The sequence below is a fragment of the Larimichthys crocea genome, chromosome VIII, assembly GCF_000972845.2.
Source record: "Larimichthys crocea isolate SSNF chromosome VIII, L_crocea_2.0, whole genome shotgun sequence".
NCBI classification, from domain to species: Eukaryota; Metazoa; Chordata; class Actinopteri; family Sciaenidae; genus Larimichthys; species Larimichthys crocea.
In genome coordinates, this window is record NC_040018.1 from 9,504,187 (window position 1) to 9,525,931 (window position 21,745).

Sequence of the window (21,745 nt, forward strand, 5' to 3'; positions counted from 1 at the left end):
TGTAGGCGGGTGCAGGTTTAATGAAGGCAATAACGCAATCGTAATATGATTGGCTGTTGGGCAGCACCCATGGTAGCATGCAGCAGAAACGGATAAAAGTAGACATTACACATATCGTATAGGCTGCATGGTTGTTGTGAGATAAACCACAAAAATAAAACAAATAATGTGATGTAATGTTAAACATATAAACAAATAATGTCATATGAGGAAGGAAGCGTCTTCATGTATATTAGCACACGGATGTTTTTCACATTAAAAGCCTGCATGAAAAGGAAAAGTTGCAACTCTTAATGTGAATATTCTGGAAAAAAGTGTTTCATTTATGGTAGCTTAACATTTTTCAGGGGAAAGGACAAAGTGCAACACCTGACATGACTCTGCTGATACTGTTGCAATTATGGCTTGTTGAAGATTTGAGTTTGCATTAATTAGAAAAAGGTCCCGTCTCTAATATTAGCCTGTCCCAAATAAAGGCCTGGTTCTCTCTCTGTCACTCTGCCCATTGAGAATTTACGGTAGTCTTGCTTTAAATGTTGTCTAGACACAAGCAGCTGTACAAGCAGACACTGTTTGGTATCAGACAGACACATTTTTGTAGATGTATTCAGCCTTATAAGTGTCATGTGGTTTCTATGGAGAAGCTGAGAAACAAAACAACTGGAGACTCTATGAGAAAAGAGGAAAAGATTTAGAGAGCTTTGTGATTTTTTTTTTTTTTTTTTTGGAGAATGTGTGATCGTGTGTGTGTTTTCTCTCTGTACTGACCTGCACTTCTGAGTCAGCGCTGACAGGTTGTAGCTGAAACCAGGTGTCTTTTCCGTGATATTTCTGCAGGTCCTCTTTCTTCACCGCAACCTTGCCTACACACAAAGACAAACAAGTTCAAAACAAATCTCAACCTTACACATCCTTAAAAAAAAAGCCTGCGTGTTCAGATGTGAGCAATAACAAACGCTCACCGAACACCAACACACTTTCACATGCCCGCTCGCACACTGTCAATCCACATACACGTAGGCACCAGGTGCAGAAACCCTCACAAAGTGCAGTGTCAGACGCCTGAAGATAAGTCATTTCTGCCCTGAAACTAACAACCTAACTTTATGTTTACATACCCACAAACACCCACACCCCACACACACACACACACACACACACACACACACTCACACATAAACAGAAGAAGCGACAGTGTTGAAGATACAAATCACACCCTGAGAAAAGTTTTTCACTTTGTGGTCGCAGGTCACACACACACAAGTATAAACCAACCAATACGTGCTGTGACACACCCAAGAAAACTTAACAACATCCTTCCACACACCCACACCCACACCTTTTTTAGTGATGAAACTGTTAATAAGATCATACAATATCAGACTTCATTGAAAATCTTTAAGACAAGTTTTCATTCAAAAAGTCACTCTGTAAAACGTCCTTCAAAGAAATAATGAGAAATTTTCTGAAATTTAGAGTTTATTTGCTCTCTTGCTGAGAGTTTGAAGAAGATGGATACCATTCTCATAAGCACATGTGTGACACCCCTCTGTAAATCACTGCATAAAACCTGCCTCATCTTAAATAAATGGTTGTGACTGGCAAGACCAGATCCAGGACGAGAGGAATTCAGACGCATCTGCCAAGGCAAATGAAACATGAGCTCGGCAGATTCGTCTGGTTCCCAGGCTGATATAATCACACTGTATCTGACCAATGCACACCTGTGACCACAAAGCTCATTTAAATGTTTTAAGATATAAAACAGTAGAGATATAAATGTTTAATTCCAATGTATAATGCCGATGTTATCTCACATATAGATGTTGAACAGGTTTCAAATTTTACAGCCGTCTGGTGTGTACAGTAAAGTCTGTAACATGAGGCCATGAATCAAGAAAATCTCAATTCATTTACCGAGCTGAGTATAAGAGAGGTGGTTGGAGCAGATGGAGCAGCCGTTTACTCACCGATACTGGAGTCCCTCCTGAAGACGTCCCTGTCGAAGATGTAGAAGGAGAGATGTCTGAAGCTACGTGGGATTTCGCAGTAAAAGTCTTCCCCATAGAACGGACTGGAGGCGAGAGGAGAGACAGAGAACAATGAGATTAAATGTCTCATAAAGGTGTTTTACCACAAGTACGAATTAGATAGATAGATTTACATATTTTGTTGTCAAAAATGAGAAAAGGTCATGTTATGGCGAAATGTTTTGTTGTTAAAAAACAACAAAACATTTGAGGTCACATATCTGTGACATGAAGTGTACAAACTACAAAGATTATAACAGTGTACAGATCGGAAATGTCAAGCGTCTACAGAGGCACAAGGCATTCACTAAAGTAAAAAAGATCCTGTAGACCTACTCGTAATTATGAGAGAACTATCTCTTAATTATGAGATGCAATTATGAGATCTGGACGTGATTATTATTATTTTGAGTTCTCAGAATTATTAATTATGAAATAAAACAAGATACCAGGGTCAAAATTATTTTTACAGACACAAAATGACAATATTATTGCAACATCTATAGAAAACAGAGATAAAACTCATCTTTATCAACTGTTTTGTCTCTTTTTTGGTCATTAATTTGTATTCAAAATACAAGTGTAGGTGTGTGTAGAGAGTATGTCACCATAACTTTACAAAAGGAAACAAACGTAAATGAATCAAGAGGCACTGCAATATTTACACATTATTATTAGATGTGTATTTGTGATGTGAATCTGTGACGTGACCGTCCTCTTGTTCTGCTCTCAACTCTTTCTTTAAAACATACATTAGCTGACTGACTGGATTGGATTTATATTTTTTATATTTTCCCGTGTTCAAACAATCATCTGTACGGATTTCAGTGTACTTGCACCTTCATCATGAATCTCGCCCAAAAATGATTAAATATGTCGCTTAATCCCACATGTTTACATCTCGCCACGAGTCACGTGGACTCTCCAACCATCCGGATGTTTGTGACCAGCGGCTGGAAGGTACGACCGCCACACACGCTGCCTTTACCTAAATGACAACCACAGGAATCACGGCAATGAAAATCTCGTAAGTCGAGCCCTTAGGGCCACCGCTGACAATTACTGACTTCCTCTGTTACTAAACACAACCACAGACAGAGGGACGGATAGGCAGGCAGAGGCATGACTGCATTTATGAACAATGCTACAAATACACCATCCTTTAATAAATGTAATTCAATTTAGTCAGCTGCAACTCCACAGGAAAAATGTGAAACTGTGGGATGTGCGTAATTTAAGTTGGGAGAGTCTGTCCAGCCGTCCATAATCTGCAGAGTTCTTCTGTGGCCAAAAAAAAATGTAAGAAATGTGCATTCATCAAATCTGTTTTAATGAGAGACACCAGACTAATGAAGAGAAGAAGATAGGTATTTGTATAGACTGTTTGAGTCCATTGGAAGGGTGTAACCACACATTCTTTGGGGGGTGTTATGCCCACCCAATACCAAGAAAGCACCAAACTGTCCCTCCCAATATACAGTAGAAATATGTTAAATATCTCCTCTTCCTATGAACCCTGTCAACACATCTGTCTCTTGTTATTTCCGATTTATTTTCACCACCACCCCCCACTCCCACTGCTACACTTGATTGCATCCGGGAGACGTGCTCTGGAGACACAGGTGAGAACCTGGAATGAACTTTAAAGAAGGCACATAGACCTTTACTTGTGTAGTTATAATTAAGAAAGATTAAAACGTTTTTCAGTGTAAATGCACAGGCTTTTATTTTGAAAAGAAACCAACCAAATACAAATGAACTTGTACTTATTCTAAGGTCCACAGCACATTTCTGTTGTTAAGTCTTTCTACCACACTGTTTACAAAACAAACATGGCAATTTTCCCCCATCGGAAACTATCCTATTCACTACTACAGGAACTGCTGGGTGTGCTGTAAATCTAAAAGCAACTGTCCAAAACAAAACAAAGTGGGGATTATCTCGGAGAAATCTCAGACTGTTCATTTCAATGGGAATTCAAAGGACGGTGGAGGTCTAAATGTGTTACTCTTCGTATGTAAATATATATAAAAGGTTTCTGGGGCGGTGTTTAGCTCAGTCGGTAGAGCAGCCACCCCATGTGCAAAGGCTCAGTCCTTACTGCGGAGGCCCAGGGTTCGAGTCCGACCTGTGGCTCTTTCCCACATGTAATTCCCCATCTCTCCCTCCCCGTAACCCTGTCACTCTTCAGCTGTCTCTATCAGAAAAAAAGAGCTTGAAAAAGGGCAAAAAAAAAAACGCCCTCAGTTCATGCTAAGTTTAATGTTAAAACAGATAAACAGGTTCAGCGTTATCTTCATGTAGTGCAAATGTCAAATGCTTATCCACAGAAATAAGCCAGGCCTGTTAGAACAAGTGTGACTGAACGCAAGTGACTATTTAAGCGGAATTAATGATTAAATGAGTACTCGAGGCAGAAAAAGTGATTCGAGGATTTTTTGTACTCTAATTACTCGAGTACTCGCTGCAGCTCTAGAGATTAAATCAGAATGTAGTTCAAATCACACTCATCATAAACATGTTTTGGTATTAAAACTTCTTCATATCGTGATTTTTTAGCATTCAATAGAGAAGAGACAGTGACGGGGATTGAAAGGAGGAAGAAAGATGGTGGATGACTTGAACTTGACACATTGTGATTACATGATCAACATCTTGAATAACTATTTTATAACTATTCACCAGAATGACCTTCACGAACCTGCTGAATCTTTCAATTCAAAAAGGCAGGAAGCTCCTTTTATACCACCTCAGCCTTGAGTTTTCTATGAGAAAGTGGTTTATGATTTGACTTTCATGACGTACCAAAGTGACTTCTCGATGATCTTGGTCCTGAACACCTCCTCTTGGTCCAGGTTGACAGTGCAGTAACAGTCCCGCATCCTGTTTGGACCCGGGTACGGAGGGATGTTTTTTGCTTCTCCTGCACAAAGAGAAAAAAGGGGACGAGAAAAAGCGAGCAGTTATTATTTAGGAACGCTGTCGTAAGCAATGACAAAGTGTTTATTCAGGCTATACGCAATGACTTATTTAAGACACAGAGAGCACACAACGTATAAAAGAAAACAGCTTTATGTAAGTTCACACCTGTTTTAGCTTGAAATAATCGGACAGTATAATGACCTTATCTCTGCCAGGCGACTACTTTAACACTGGAGGCAGATATATAAAGACAGGAAACAGAAACAGACACATAAATTTAACATTCAAATGTGTGTGTGTGTGTGTGTGTGTGTGTGTGTGTGTGTGTGTGTTGTCAGATCTGTGACTAAAAGAATCTGTGTGGGACATTTTTTGAATCCTGCTTGTGCTCAATCTGTTCATTAAACATGTGTGACAGATAGCACTCCCTTTCACAAGAATGTGGTCCAACCACCCACTAAGACACACACACACACACACACACACACACACAGAGTCACACACAAACACAAACACACACACAAACCACACAGGTGGCTCTCTCCAGTCCCTCAGGAGCAATATATTCCCCTCTATGAAGCCATGGATCCATGTTATTCACTACTCTGCTCCTTATTGTGTTTCTCTTTAGCCCCGGGGACCTCGCAGGACTCTGTAGACTATGGTTACACAAGCGTTAGTCCAACATTGTCATTGTTTGCTCCAATAACGCTCCATTATCTGCACGGGAAGCTGATGCTGCCGTTCAGCCGACAAGCTGAGCCGCAGCAAATCTCGCCCTGTCATTTCTGGCTTCATACGAGTAACTTCTTCACGGTGACAGCGTGTCGTCTGCGGCCTGGTGTCGGACTCTTTTTCTTTACAAGTTGATCCTCTACAACAGTGGTTCCCTATTTCCTCCCCGTCCCTATGTTTCCTTCTTAAAAAGGTCAATTTTAAGGAGTTTCGGAGGAATAGTTCAGGAGAAAAACATTAACGATAAAACAAGTTTTGAATCATATTTTGACCCCGTTGTATATATCTTGGGGCACTTAGAAAGACTCCACTAATAACACGGTCTAATTGTTTTGTCACGCCTTTGGTTAGAGGTGCTAAACTTTAAAAAAACAGATAATCATTATCGTCTCTAAAATCTGTTCCTGTTGCTGCACTCATAAACTGTTCAAACATACAGTGCAGTAGAAATACACATTTATGGCAGAACAAATCGTCCTATCATACAGGCAGCAGTGTTTTCAACCATGGATGGAGAAAAGGGGGGAAGAGTTGACATTTGATCCCTATAACAGACAGAAAAACAGATAGCTGCCTTCAGACTTTTAGCATTTTTCCCATCAATATATCTACAAATGATCGCAGCAGTACCGTTAGACTTTTCAATCAATTAGCATTCCCCAGTAAATATAAAAAAAATGTTCTTTCTGTGACCTCAATGGTGGACGGGAAACAGGATTTTCCAAGAACTGACCACAGGAGCAGTTTCATACTTTGGAAGAGTTGGTGTTGAAACTATGAAAATGTATCACATGCCATCACTGCAAGGAGGTGAGTAATCACATTACTCACGAAGGACTCACTAACATGCAATTACACAGTTTAGATAAAAACCTGTGATTTATTTACACAATGTTAAACTTGTTCTGCAGCCATGAGACAAACCTCTCAGCAAAATTCCCGCACTGAAATGTTACTATTAAAAGATACGTCTGGTAATATTCTATATTTTTATCTTATTGTCAACAACTTCCATAAATGGGTTGATCCTGTCACAAACTGTTTCCTGTGTGGCCATAGACAGAGCATATTTCTCTGTGCCGTAAAGCTCCACTCTTGAAAAACACACAAAGGAGTCACAGTACTATCCCTTTAGTGCAATGAACATGGCCGCTGCGTTAATCCCACAAACACTGCTGCCATAAATATTAATCCACGACTGAAAATAGTCCAGAGCAAATGAATTATTAAGTCGTGTGTGAGTTACAGTGGTCAGCTATTTTAGGAAATTTCTCTGCAGGTTTTAAAGGGATAGTTCAGAGTTTTTAACGTGCTGTTGTATGAGGTACTTATGCATAGTCACTGTGTTGGGAGTTGGAGATGCTGTGTGCACAGAAGTAGAGCAAAGCACTGCTGTAAACAGGGTCAACTGAAAAATGTGTTTTAGCTACATGAAAAAAGGTCCACCTATAAATAGAGACAGAATAGTGATTCTCACTGCTTTAAATTGCCATCAGGTCTGTGGCATGATACGCCTATGTGGCACAGTTGTAAATGTCGTGCTTGAGCCAAAGTAGCACCAGGCAAAGTGGTGAAAATATTCTCACTATAGATATTGATTATTTTAGGTGGGTCTTTTTCTGATGACCCTGTCCACAGCAGTGCTTTGCATACAACCCCACATCCAAAAACCAGAGCTATCCCTTTAATTATGAAACTACGCATTTGTGGCGCATTTTTAAGACGTTCCAACCCTCACCTATGGTCATGAGCTTTGGGTAGTGACTGAAAGAATGAGATCGCGGATGCAAGCAGCTGAAACAAGCTTCCTCCGCCACTCGGCCTTAGAGATAGGGTGAGGAGCTCGGACATCCAGGGGTCTGATTAGGATGCCCCTCAGGCGCCTCCCTTTGGAGATGTTCTGGGCACGCCCAACTGGGAAGAGACCCTGGGAAAGACCCAGAACTCGCTGGAAGGACTATATAGCCCATCTAGCCTGGGAACGCCTCAGGATCCTGGAGAGTGTTGCTGTGGAGAAGGAAATCTGCAGTGCAGCAGAGAATGGATGGACGGATTTTAAGATTGGGTCAGTAGGACCCAACGGGCTTGGATGAGAGCGGGAAAGTCAGACTATGGGTTGGGTTATGTTTCTTGTTATCTGATCACGTTAAAAAATCAAGTGTTCTTAGCGCCAACACTGGAAGGTGGAGTGAAAAAGCCGGCCGCCATTTTTGGGAGGGCCCCAAAAATTGTTTCAATATGGGATTACAGCACACACTTTCTCTTACCAAACGGAATATTCTGTGGGGCTCTAAAAGGTTGAGGACCTCCATTCTACACGGCTTTTCTGTACAATACATGATTTCAATCTGAGTCAGAGTGACACATTACTCTTTTTTTTACCTTTTGTCCATAACTCCACACAAGAGGGTAAATATGAAACCATGCAGAGACAAACAAAGGTAATTAGGTGCCCTCTGTGGGGTTTGTAATACAACACAGTGTTATGACTGCTTCTCTAGAGGCTGATTCATAAAGCTCGTGGATCATTACACAACACTTCACAATAAAAACATTCATTCACAAATGAAACGGACACCTGAGCCGTAAAGCGCGGCACACAGTCGTCCCCGCTCGGGTTTGTTTTTACAGAACGCAGCTCTGTCTGTGTTTATGTGAGAGCGCAGCAATGACGTAAGTCTCTCTTATCTGTGTCTTTATCCCCTGACTTCCCACTGTTATTAGATCTCCCTCCTGTCTCCTCTCCTCCTCCTCATCCTCCTCTCGTTCATTCTCCCACATTTATTTTATCGCCCTCCTGTAATCCTCCTTATTCGCCCTATGCTCCTGAATCCCCTCCAATCTGTGTTTGCCTCCCGCTCTCATTCATGATCTGTAAGGTCCCGTGATTGGATTGCACCATTTAGGTCATCCTCGTAACCAAAACATCATGGGATTACCACCTCAGCTTCTTAGTTCTGTGTGTGTGTGTGTGTGTGTGTTTAATGACTCAACTTGCAATGTAAAAACAAATCTCTGTGCCAAAATCAGAGCAAAAAACATCTACAAAAAAGGATGCATCCACACAATTCATGTCGAGTTTATCTTCATATTTTAAAACATCTATGTACAGAGCATGTCTTACATTAGTGCTGACCTTCCTCTAAACCCTCTCAGATTGATGAGTGTATTTTTCCAGCAGCCAACAGCTTAACTCATGCCAATATGGCATGAAAATCAACCTGCAGAGACTTGAAACCTGCAATAGGTAATCCATCACAGAGAACACAGAGTCATCTTCACTTTTCTTAGAAACTGACGCGTACTAATGCAGGTGAAAAGTTCTCTGTGTAGGTGTGAAGCGCAACATCTGAGAATTACAGAGCAGCTGGTATATGTTTGCCTGGTACGATATTATTGGCATATTTTATCTTATCATGGATATGTCGCATCAGCGTATACGTTAAGACAGGTAAGTAACAAATAACACTTTGAGGTGTATTTAACCTTATTCTCATGTATTCAAGTTTAAAAAAAACATATAATATAGTATATTATATGTTAATTGACTTTCTTTTTTTACTTTAAATGTGTCAACTGGGCTCTCCTGAAAATTGAAAATCAAAGTCGCTAAATTCACGTCATCAACAAAATCCAAGTTTGTTGGGGAAAGTTACTTGAAAACTGGAGTCAATTACTCATTACATAAAAAATAACAATGAACATTACTAACCTAATTATTCAACAGTGAAAGTAATGTGTTACATTACTCGTTAACGCAAGTCAAATGAAGCGCCTTTAAACCAAACCCTCCACACCCACGAGTCACATCTTCTGCACAGAAAACAAGAGATCGTGTAAGCAGCTCTGCAAGCTGGCATCCAGCAGCTAGCTTAGCCTCCCTGACTGCACACGGCTCTGCAGAATTCCCGACCTCGTCCACGTGGTTCGTGCTTCCTCTACTCTGACTGTGGAATTGCAGAGAGTCGCATTTCTCTCTCTTTTGGTGTCCTCTTACTGTACCACCGCCTGCCCCTGTGGCAAACCAGCACGTCTTAGACCGGTCTGACTACTGAATGCAGAGAGAATAAACTAAAACTAAAACTAAAACTTCAATAATAATCCCAGTTAGACAGCAAACAAGTCAACAAGACGAGTGCGATAACAGGATCAGTAACTGTAATGTAATTACAGATTGTAATCCCTTACACTCAACGCCGACACCTTCTGGATCGGTTAGACGATAAGTTGGTCGATGCTGTTTTCGAGTGGTAGGACATGTACATTGAATATGAACACAGTGCTCAAATATATTGTACTCAACAAAGGAGTTTGATAGACAGTAAAACACAGTCATCCCCAATTTGACAACTTTGCATTAACCCCACCTGATGGAGACCAAGTGCCTTAATTTGACGGTTATGGAACATTTACTCGTCGTGAGCCTCTCTTTACGCTGAATGTAAATTAATTTGACAGACATGTCGTGTAACTACGTGTGACAAAGAAATGGTTAAACTGCACTGTGGCTGATTTAGTTATTCTAGAGATAACATGTAGATTGTTTTTTCCCCATCAATCAATTGATTGAACAGTTGGTAGAATCGCAGCAGACAAAGAAGATTTTTATTGGTTGACCACCGCCCTACTCATTACTGAAGAAGTAATCACAGTAATGCGTTACTGGCCGTGTTTAAGCACCTGAACGCATCACCTGGAAGAACTGTCTGAAATGCTTGTTTAGAAAATGAAACAAAAAGCAGCGTGTAGTTATCAGGCTGAATTATAAAGAGTCTGTAATCCTCAGTCCATCTTTCTCTCTTACTTTCATTTTATCCTGGTTCATGTGCGGTCGTTTCCCCTTTTTCTTTTCTTGCTTTTCTTACATATTTGCTTTCAGTTTTCTTTTTCAAAATTAGCTTTAACCCGATTTCACTATCCTCTATTTCTGGTTACTTCCCCCTTTATTTTTTTTCCCATCTCTCCCTCTTTTACTTCCTCCAGAGGGGAGCATCTTCTTCTCTCATCAAGATTACAAAACTAACTAACTAACTAACTAACTAACTAACTAACTAACTAACTAACAAACAGCAGTTTCTCTTTTCATCCAGCACCACTGCAGCTGCCCTTGGAGAATATCTTGCCCTGGTATCTGAGCAAAACACACAGCACAAAGACACTCATGGCACGTGTGCGCGACTGTTGTGTGGTGTGCGCGCAAAAACACGGGGGCTGAGCAGAGTTGCAGAAGAGAAGCAATGATGACAGGAACACCCAAAGAGGGCGAACGCAAGCTCATCCGCACATCAACAAAGTCTCCAGCTCGCTCCTGCGGAGGAAGGTGAAGAGAGAGGAGGCAGGAGACGGAGGAAATGAGGAAGCACAAGTGATTGAAGCAATGCAACGTTGTTGTTCCCCTTCCTTCCCTCGCTGGCCGGCTTCAGTCGGCCACACCGCTGCTCCTCTCGTTATTCTAATCTCCCCTGACATGAACACATTCGAGGAAACACAGGCGTGAATGCTTTATGCTTTCGGTGGCTGCGTGCTCGGCTAGCAGGCCTGGGAAAACACAGGGTTTAAGGAGAGGAAGGGGGTGATGGTGGTGGAGGTGGAGGTGGTGGGGGCGGGGGGGGGTGATACTGAGAAAAATACAAGCAGTGTACTCAATCAAGGATGAGAGAGGAGGAAGACTGGAGAGAGAGAGACAGACAGACGGAGAGAGAGAAAGAGAGAAACAGAAAGAGAGAGAGAGAGAGAGAGAGAGAGTCAGTCAGATAGAAAACTGGAGAGTGGTTAGCTTTGGAGAAAGCTACAACAGGAAATGAGATGAGGAGAAAGGAATTTCAACTGGGTCCAAGATGTAGTTTAAAAGCAGCGAACAATCCAGTTACCCTAGAGAGTGTGTGTGTGTGTGTGTGTGTGTGTGTGTGTGTGTGAGAGAGAGAGAGAGACAGAGACACACACCGTGAGAATGGAAAGAAAGACTGAAACTTGTAAGAACATAATTTATGATCCCACAGTTAATACTCAGCTCCTTTGATGCTCAGCAGAGAATAAAAATAAGAACTGAAACAAAACTGTAAGTCATCAGTGTCTCTCTGAAAATGACTAAACATCAAAAACACTGCGCCCACGCGCGCACACACACGCACACACACTGTACAGCAGCAGTGGCTTTGATCCCACGGTAAAATATGACATTATCTGATATCGTCCTTTAGCCAGTGGAGCAAAAGTGCCGATGCAGGGAGTTCTAGAAGAAGAGTTTGAAACTTTTGCTGCATTAACCGCAACAATCAAAGGTGGGTTAAGAGGTCCAACGCGGATTAGAAACATGACACCGCTGACATGACAGGTAGCCACATTCACCACTCTTGAGTAGCTCATCTTTAAACCCACGCGCTACCGCTGAAAACATGGTAACCTCAAAAACCAGTTTCAGCCTTGTATTAGTATACTTTTCCAGTATCAAACTGTCATTGCAGTTATTTCATTACTTGTGAAAGGCCGTGGTCAGCTTGTCAGTAACAGCGACTGTCTGATACTCACGATATTTCACAACTGCAGCAAACCACGACTGCTTCTAGACAAATGTGCAAATAAGCTCCTAAAGACAGCGCTTCACAGCTCGCACGGGGTCAACAGCACCGCAGGGAAGAGGATGGAACTTTTTTTTAGAGTCACCTTTCAAGCCAACACGGGCTGAACGTTTGATAGCAAAAGACAAGAGATTGGGTGGAGTATCGCCATAGGGAGCTTAAAGGTCAGATTAGAATGAGAATCAGAAAAGATCCCGACCTGTTTGACAACATGTCACACAGCGCACACACCGAATCTGCTTTTTTTTTCAGGCTGAGCTACATCTGATACTATATACAGCACAGTCAAGCCTAAAACACTGTTTTATGGCTATAGCATAACATAAAATGTTTGCGTCATTTAGAAACATCCCTCCTGAATTTAATCGGACATAATTAAAAACCGTCAGATAGTTTTCTGATTTTGAACGAGTCAACAGCTAAGAATAAATTCATTTCCAGTCCATCGACTGATTAACTAACAGTAAACACACTAAACTACCCCCAGGAAATGATAATCCCCTCGTGTCAGTGTCAATACTTATTATTTATCTTATTGAGCAGCTGGTTTGGTCTATAAGCTGACCACAGCAGCGATATCTTCCCCTAAACGCAATGCTGCTGGTCACAAATTGTCTGCCACGAGAAATAAACTCACACTGAAACCAGCTGAGCTGTTCTGTGCTGAGGTTTCCACATAACCACAACAGTTGTTGGATCAGCATGAAGAGGAACAGTGTGGAGACTGAAAAAAAAAAAAAAGGGGCGAGGGGGGGAGTTTACAGTTCATGTCTGGCTTGTGCTGCCTCTGCGGTAAACCAGTGTGCAGTTACTGATCAAACTCACTCTCTATCTAGAGCTAATGTTCAAACACTTTCGTTAGTCTGAATGGAAAAGTTGAGTAAAAAAGGACCACAAACGTGCACGACGCAGTGGAGCTGCGCTGTGTCGAGAGAATCAGTTCTGTATGTTCACTCAGGATGTGAGCGATTTCTTCTTCTCTCTTTTTTAGAAGTGCAAAGAGAGGACACAGTTTAATCTCAGCACTCCCTACAGATTCTTTATCTACACATCTTTTTTTTTTTACTTCCAGAATAACGTGCAAAATGAGAGGACAACTCTCCCGTGCACGCACTCACAAACAGGCCTGGCACGCACAATGGTGAGAAGATATGGTATCTTTTGCAAGCACAGGAAAGGGAGAGTGAGCTGGGTGTATGTCTGTGTGTATGTGGCAAGCTGACATTGCTGCCAGAGGAGAGTAACACTGTTGCAAAACCTGATTTAATCAGCCGTGTGTGCCATTCACCGCAGAAGTGTTTTAACGACTTTCCATGGCGTAGAAACGATACGGCGACTCCCTCTGACAACTTCCCCACACTTGAGTTTTTCTCGTGTGTGGTGGGGGGGAATGTTTTCATGTTTTTGTCATTGTCAGCAGGTAGAGGTCGTCCCAGGGAGGGATCGAGTCGACTATTCCTGCTGGGGCATCTGAAGGACATCCTGAAGGAGCGGCACTCTGGGTGAGCTCTCCAGCCCTTTATTTACCCCTGCTGACCCTGCATGCTGGGCCTGCGGCGATAATTCCACACTATTCCTAGTATATGTTCTCGTGGAGGACACGTTACTGAGTGCAGGGAGAGCTGCTGCACCCAACCCGGATTATTCCACCCTGGAACCGAAACACGGTCTGCGTCTACACAGTCAACAGACGTGTTTACAGCAAACTACTTCCCAGAGAGCTGGCCTTCTAGGACAAAAATAAAGAACTTCTTATGTGCGTAATGTAATCATAACCTCATATGAAGCTTGTTTTCTTTCTCGACAAACTAACCTGAACCCTTCACCTAAAGGAGAGCGGTAGTCCTCCACACTGACTGAGCGTTTCTAAAACACCCACCCCCTTCACGTCGTCTCCTATTCAGTCTGGACCAGAGGAAGTTTGGGAACCTCTGTTGGCCAGCTGTCAAGGAGAGGAGGGGGGGCCTCTGTCACTACACACCAACTTTTCCCTCCCAACTCTAAGTTGCCCAGCCTGAGCTGCCTGAATTCAGCCGCCCACTCCCCGTTTCCTCGACCTCCACCACTTTACTTCCTCTAGTCTAGTGTTTCTACCACCAGTGTTTCTCACACAATGTTTTTATGTTAAAGATGAATTCGCGTTAGGCTGTGGGTTTGCCAGATTATATCTATCTGAGCTCTATGGAGCTTTTTAGCGCCTTTCAGCTGATTGTTTTGGTTTCGCAGTCCACAGCTTTACTTTTGTGGTTTAGTCTCTCTCATCAGCATCATTTCAGCTCTCTACGCTACCAACCCAGCACCAAAAAGCACACAGATAAAGTAGCGACCAGCTGGCAGGCACATACAGAGCCAGATATTTTTCTCAGGACATCAAAATAGAAATAAAAGAGTGTGTGAGAGAGAGAATTAACACCACCGAGTGTCAAACAAGCCTGAAACTAGATTCTGACTTTTGCTGTTTGCGCCCGTACATGTGCCTCAAAACTCATAAAAACATTACTAGGTACCACACATGGCACGTTTAAGTTCTGCAGATTTGAGCAAAGTTTGGCTGCACAGTACATAATCACTGACCTACTGGCAACCACGTGAGTTTAAGATGTTAAACTAGTTTATTATTACACATTTCTGTAGAGGGGTGTATGTTAAATTGAGCCAAGACATGGCCTGATGATGTGTTTTCCAGTGACCTGAACTCGTCTGAGTTCTTCAAACTGTGCTTCTAGCAGCGACAGAGCAGTCGAAACGCACATATGTTGTCGTTAATTAGAGCAAAGTCCCGACTCCAGCTGTGCCGCTGAGAATTCCCGTCTCTCTCTGAGCACTGACAGAGACACAGACGCTGACAGACGAGGCACAGCCTGCTCCTGTATGTGAGACACCACCTCTGTCCCCTCGCTCCGTGTCTCACTACATCTGCTTTGCATTAGCTTGTTGCCATGCAGGAAAAAACACACAATTCTTTTGTAGTCTATTCCAGCCAATCAGGAAGTGAATTGGGGGTAGTTTCCTGTTTCCTGTGTTCCCCAGACAGTACGGACTTGGGCCCAGTAGCCCTGTTCGGTTTCCGAAATTCATGCGTTCCTCCAGGAAACCCAAAAGCGTCATCACCATAACAATAATAAGTCTTCTCCCTCTCTCTCTCTCTCTCTCTCTCTCCTCTACAAATATGTGGCAGACTTTCAGCTCTGAGTCATCAGCCAATCTGATCTGATGCCAAAGGACAAGACTTTGATGAAAACAATGTGATGCAAGGGTTACACAGACATTACCGGGAGAAGAGCTCTGTGGGGATCAGACTGACATGGAGTATGAGCGCTGCTAGGTAACAAGACAGAGTAAACTCTGCTGTATGACATGACAGAAGAACAAGGACTGAGGAAACTCAAGAGGCCAGGCTTGGAAGTGACGACAACTTAAAATGTTCTTCGTGAATGCCGGTAAACTGTAAATAACAAGTCATGATATACTGATAAAGCTTGTTTCTAGGTAACATGACGTCACTTTGCCGGTTGGAGAAATGGACATTAAGTTGGATTTTTCACTTTATACTTCCACTCCTCTGCATATCAGAGAGACATATTGCACTTTTAGTGCACTACATTTACTTGGCAGCTTTAGGTTAGCGGTTACATTAGTAGCAACTGATATTTCTTTTCATAATCCACTAATCTGCTGATTATTTCTCAATTAATCGGTCAATAAAATGCTAGAAAATAGTAAAAAAAAAAAAAAAAAAAAAAAAAAAAGGGGGTGGGCTGTCCTAGTTTCTCCAAGTCCAGGTTCACATCACTAGTTTTGCCAAATCAACAGTCCAAAAGATATTTCTAAAATCATCCATTAAAGAGTATTTTGAATGTGGTGTTGCTACTTCTTCTTACAGGATCTGAGTGCTCCCTCCACCACCGCACTGTGCTGGCACGATCAGCAAACAGGCTCGTATCTAGGAAAGACGTTTGTGATGGCGAGAGTTCGTCCAGTCATTCAGTTTTTCATTCACAGGAACTTGACGCTGCTGGATGACTGAACATTCATTCAGAAAGTGCAGCAATCTAACGAGGCCTTTGTCATTCAATATTACAACTCTCCCTGGAGGTTACAGGTCTGAACAGACGTCAAGTCGGGGCAGTTCTCTCTCTCTCTCTCCAGCTGTTTCCTAGTGACACTGCAGCCAATTTCAACAGCAGGTAGGGAGCTTAAAAATATACAGCCGAACTTTGTGTATCCGTTCAACTTAAAAAAAAAAGAGGCCACCAGTGTGTTTTTGTCTAAAGCTGGCTGGCATCATCACACAGCCCCACAGCTTGTTGGTATGTTTGTTGTCATTTTTTTTCACCCTCTGCTCATCCCTTCTGTCGCATGTTTGGACTCAAAACAAAGCGGACAGCACCGCCAGGATGAAATCAGGTGCCAGACGTCAGTGAAAATGAGAGGGGACAGTCCCCTACTGACCCCCAGATGACGGATAGAGCATGCAGAGGAAATTACGATTTGCTCTGAATGTTTTGATTGTGAAAAAGAAAAAAGAAAAAATTGCCACACATGTCTCCGATTGAAGATTTGCAACATTTGTTGGATTTGTATCACTACAAACATAAAACTATTGGTTTTTTGACTGTTGGTTGGACAAAATACACTACACTGAGTCATCAACTTGGAAATTTTAGACACCTTTTTGACATTCTGCGGTGATGAATGGACAAATGAAGAAAATAATCTGGATATGAAGCTCTATTTTTAACAGAGTACATGCAAAAGTGAGCTTTTCTTACTATTATTTCTCACATGTAATATTCTTACTCTCAATAATATTATTATTACCTATAATATAACATATGTAGGTAGCTAAACTTCTTTTATTACACCAGTTTCACTCAGGATCAGAGAAATGGACTTCTTAAACAGGCATGCTCATTCGTGAATACATGAAAACACTGTTCCCCTCCACTGCACACTGTACACAGCCTCCTCATGGCTCCATTCATAAGATATGCATGCACCACATGCCTTCTACTAACCAAGGGTACCCACTGGAGACCAGCTAGATATCTAAATATAGAAATCTGGGCTAACAATCAATAGCTAGACAGTTAAGCATGAAACTGTTTGGGGAGAGGGGGGTGCACAGAGTGAGAGAGAGAGAAGGGGAGGAGGAGGAGGAGGTGCAATATCATGAATGGGTGTCTGCAGAGAAGGTGTAATAAAGGATTATTTGATGTGAAATGTGAAGAAAAGGCATCTGGATGTGTGCAGCTGTGAAGCCTCCATATGCAGACCTCTTAACACTGTTTTTTTATGCCAGCTGCCAAATTCCCATAATTTCCCACAAGGCTTTGAATCCCTTTCCCCTTTTTTGCATTTTCGATTTTTTTTTTTTACAGTTTGCGGTTTACAGTCTGAGCTCTGAGAGGAAAGAGTGTGATTTGAATTACAATAATAGCAGGAACAAGACAGGTCTGTCCCCCCTCTCCAGCCTCCAGCCCGCACTGCCTGCCTGCCTGCTCGGCCCGTTAATATGGAGCCATCCATTGAGGCGCTCAGACTGGGGGTAGGGATTTTTTTTCTTCTTACCTATTTTTATTTTAACGCTCTGGAAAACCCGGAGACCTTCCTCTTCTACCGCCATGCTTTCCCCGTGGTTCTTTCCCTTTTTTTGTCGACTAGATAAAGACAGTCCTCCACGGCGGTCGGTTCTGGCCTCTCCAGCGCACGGATATTCCAGGGGTTTTGCACATCTATGCTCTCCGGACAGCGTTCATACTCCGGTCCGACCGCTGCTGCTGCTGGCTGGATGAGAACAAGCGAGCAGATACAGTGTGAGACCCGCAGCAGCAGCAACAGCAACAGCGGCGCCAGTGGAGGTGTGGCTCCGCGGAACACCGCCCACACATGGGTATGGAGGGTGAACAGTGCCGCACACAGCAGGAGGAGAGGAAGTGGATCCAGCTGAACCCCAAAATACACAGCCAGATAAGTATATATAGTATGGTATGTAAGTATGACCACATTTAAATTAAAACATTTTTTTGGAATTAATTACGAGATTAGTTGTTATTAAATATGGCAAGAATTAATTACTCACCATATTTAATAACAACTTTAATCTTGTAATTAATTCTCACCATATTTAATAACAACTTGAATCTCGTAATTAATTCTCACCATATTTAATAATGACTATAATCTCGTAATTAATTCTCGCCATATTTAATAACGACTTTAATCTCGTAATTAATTCCAAAAAAATGTTTTATTTAAATGTGGCCCTAATACTCCGTCATATGTAAGTGTATAATAATAATAATAATAATAATAATAATAATAATAATAATAATAACAATAATAATAATAATAATAATAATAATAATAATAATAACAAGAACTTGCCAAAGTTAATAATTGTTTAATGATTATTTTGAGTCAAATTTTTTAAATTCAGTTAATCTAAATGCTCTGCAATACAAGCTCAAGATCTCTGTGTTATGCCATGTTACAAATGTGGCCATGCAATGATAAAAATGTTATAATAAATAAAAGACAATAAAAATTAAACGGGATGGGATAACATTTTTTTTTTTTTTTTTAAAGACCAAATTGCCTACATACCAGGTGAAGGGCTTACCTTGGCGGGAACATGCCACAAGACTTTTTAAAGCACCCAATGAGATGACAGCTGTATGTGATGTAGCATAGAAATGACATAAATGACATGGGGAGATGGAGAGCAGAGAGTAAAGGAAATGCAACGCTCCATAACTCACTGAACTCAACTTCATAACACAATAAAAGCAACATTTAACACGCCACAAAGTAATCCATGGCAAAATGTCAGCTTGGGCGCTTACCTGCTCTATGAACAGGCACATAGTTCACAAAATTAGCTTGCTAATTCCAATTCTAATGTTAGATTACCTGTTTATGTAAATTTGCTTTGCACAGAGATGTAATGCATATGCTTCATTTTAAAAAGAAAATTAAAATTTCTTATGTGGGGACAACTTAAAGGTACAAATGTCATCTACGCAAGTGACTCTGCCTGGGCCAGTCAGCTCAGCCTGGTGAACTCAACATGCACTCTTGGTGAAAGTAACAAACGACCACAATGGTTAACAAGTCTCAGCCTCTGTTACACCAGTACAGTGGATCTTTTTTTTCTGCCCTCTTTCAAGGCCAAACCAAATACATGCCCCCAAGTCCTGTTTTACTCAGTTTAAGGGATGAAATAAAATAAAAAATAACTATGGGCTCTAACTTACACCCAGGGGCATAGTGGGTGTAAAACCAAGTAAACTCAGTTTTTCCACCTCTCTGTATTTACCGTTACACCCGCCAGTTTCCTTTTCACGTAGTTGTCATTTTCATGCCCAGTGCCCACATTATGCATCTGGGCACCCATGGCCTTAAAATGAGGTGTGGTAAGGCACATTGTTGGTGCATTGCTATCTGAAGGCAGCAGAAAGTGATTGCACTATTGATAAACAAACTTATCAACCAACCAATCAGAGTTAATCACCCATTTCAAGACTAAATAACCCTGTGGCACCTTACTTTGCACTCAGACGATGCACCGTTTAATTAACAAAAATGAAGTTGGACACACCTCAAGTTCATTTGTTCCATGCACTTTAGACCATGCACTACAAATCATTAAAACAAATGTTTACCAACCCATTAAGTATGAAAGACGCTGACAGTGAACTGAACATTTGTCAGATTTAATATTTTCACATATTTCCTTACGGCCCGTCTCTGTCAAAATATAAATACTCCTATATAATCCAGAGCCCTTTTAAGGGGAAAATAAAGTTTCTATATTTGTTCATGCCTGTCACTTCTGTCAATAATTAGTGGTAAAATGCTTTTTTCCTTTCTTTTGTTATTTTCATATCACCATTAACAGTGTAAATGAAAATTACAGCTAGTATCTCTGTTTTCAAAACAATGGTCAAGTAAAGATATCATATCACCTGCCAAAGAGCCACAGTATGTGTAGTTAGTTTGTTGAGATATTTACTATTTGATTTGTGATTAAAACTGAATCTTCACACTTAATGGTAAAAGCAATATGGCATGTTTGTACCAAGTCCCCTTAAATCCACATAGTTCTGTGGATTACGCTGCCTTTGATCTTCTTGCTCTTCATTGGCATTAATCACCCCTCATACACTCCACCATCCTGCTCCTTTTTTTGGCATTACTCACCCCTCATACGCACTTCAGCTTCATAAGGAAGGCCAGACTCTGAATTGCAAAGAACTAGTTCATAAGGTTGAATGATTTAAAATATATAATTGTAGCTGCTGGCTCATCATACACCTAAACATTAGCATTTTATTTGTACCATTCCTCTCTGTGAACTGGAATAGTTTCATCTGTGGCTGTCCACTATCCACCACCAAGAGTGTTACTCCCCCCTTTGTGGGCCCCACATGCAGCAGCTCCCCAGATTGTTTCCTACATCCAACAGACTGTAGATGCAAAGAGTAACAAAACAGCTTCATACTGTTAATTCTGTGAAGCAGAAGAGAGTAACAAGGCAAAGATCATTGCCTTGCTTCTAATTCAATGACTATATGGACACTCTGGACATGGTGGACAATTATATGAGTGTAAAAAAATCTTTCATCTTTCAGTCCATAGGCATCAGCTTTGGACTTCAGCTTTGTAGTGAATTGACTGCCATACTGAGTCATTCTTTTGGTAACTTTAAAAGGTCCAGTGTGTAACATTTAAAGGGAATTATGGGCAACGTAAGGCAGGGATGTTTATCACTTGAAAATAAGAATCATTGTGGTTTTGTTATCTTAGAATGAGCCACCCTCCTAATCGGGCCTGTTACACAGTAGCTTAGAAAGGGCAAACAAAACACTGGCTCTAGATAGGACTTTGTGTGTCATTTGTGAGTACTATGGCCACTGTTGGTTCTTTTACACGCTTGGGAGGGTAGGATGAGGCGAGCAGTATTCAGTTGGTTGTAATCTGAAACCTCAATCTTACACACCGAATCTTTAAAAGATGGTTTGTTTGGTCATGTCTTTTGCTTCAAACATCTTAAATTCCTTCCATAAATAAACAATGTTTATGTTTATGATAAACAATACTTCTTTTCATTCTTTGCATTCATTTTTTTTGTTATCTACAGTATATAATTATTAATATAATTTAAAATGCAACTCATTTACCTAAATCACCACCAAAACTCCTATCAAACTGTCCTGGAGACAGAAAAAATAAGAGCTAATGGAAACATGGAATAACCTGAAAACAACAGTTGACCTAGAAATAATAATTGGTCCTTGTTTTCCTGTTGACACTGATCTTGAGCCAAATTTAACAGATGGAAGAAAAGACAAGGTGCTGCTCTGTCCAGTGAGAGGGATGTCTGGACAGGATTTAAGATCCATTCAGGTGAAAGGTGTCGGGTCATCATCAGCCCACACTTGAGCCTATTGGGCCGTGCCTCTGAGATCACTATGACCA

The 21,745-nt window shown here is 41.4% G+C and overlaps 1 protein-coding gene across 3 annotated transcripts in view; it reads right to left on the bottom strand.

Annotated features, from left to right (window-relative positions):
• The window catches only part of rasa3 (RAS p21 protein activator 3), a 47,690-nt gene that overhangs the window by 23,042 nt on the left and 2,903 nt on the right, over nt 1-21,745 (bottom strand). The window contains exons 2-5 of one of the 3 annotated variants that reach the window (XM_010735364.3): nt 17,837-18,052; nt 4,836-4,953; nt 1,971-2,074; nt 769-863 (exon numbers count right to left, since the gene is read on the bottom strand). In XM_010735364.3, the coding sequence (XP_010733666.1) occupies nt 769-863; nt 1,971-2,074; nt 4,836-4,953; nt 17,837-17,891 (372 nt within the window). In that variant the 5' untranslated portion in view covers nt 17,892-18,052. Of the gene's footprint in view, nt 1-768; nt 864-1,970; nt 2,075-4,835; nt 4,954-17,836; nt 18,249-21,745 lie in introns of those variants that run through there. The other 2 variants (XM_010735372.3, XM_027281774.1) reach the window with 2 other exon arrangements.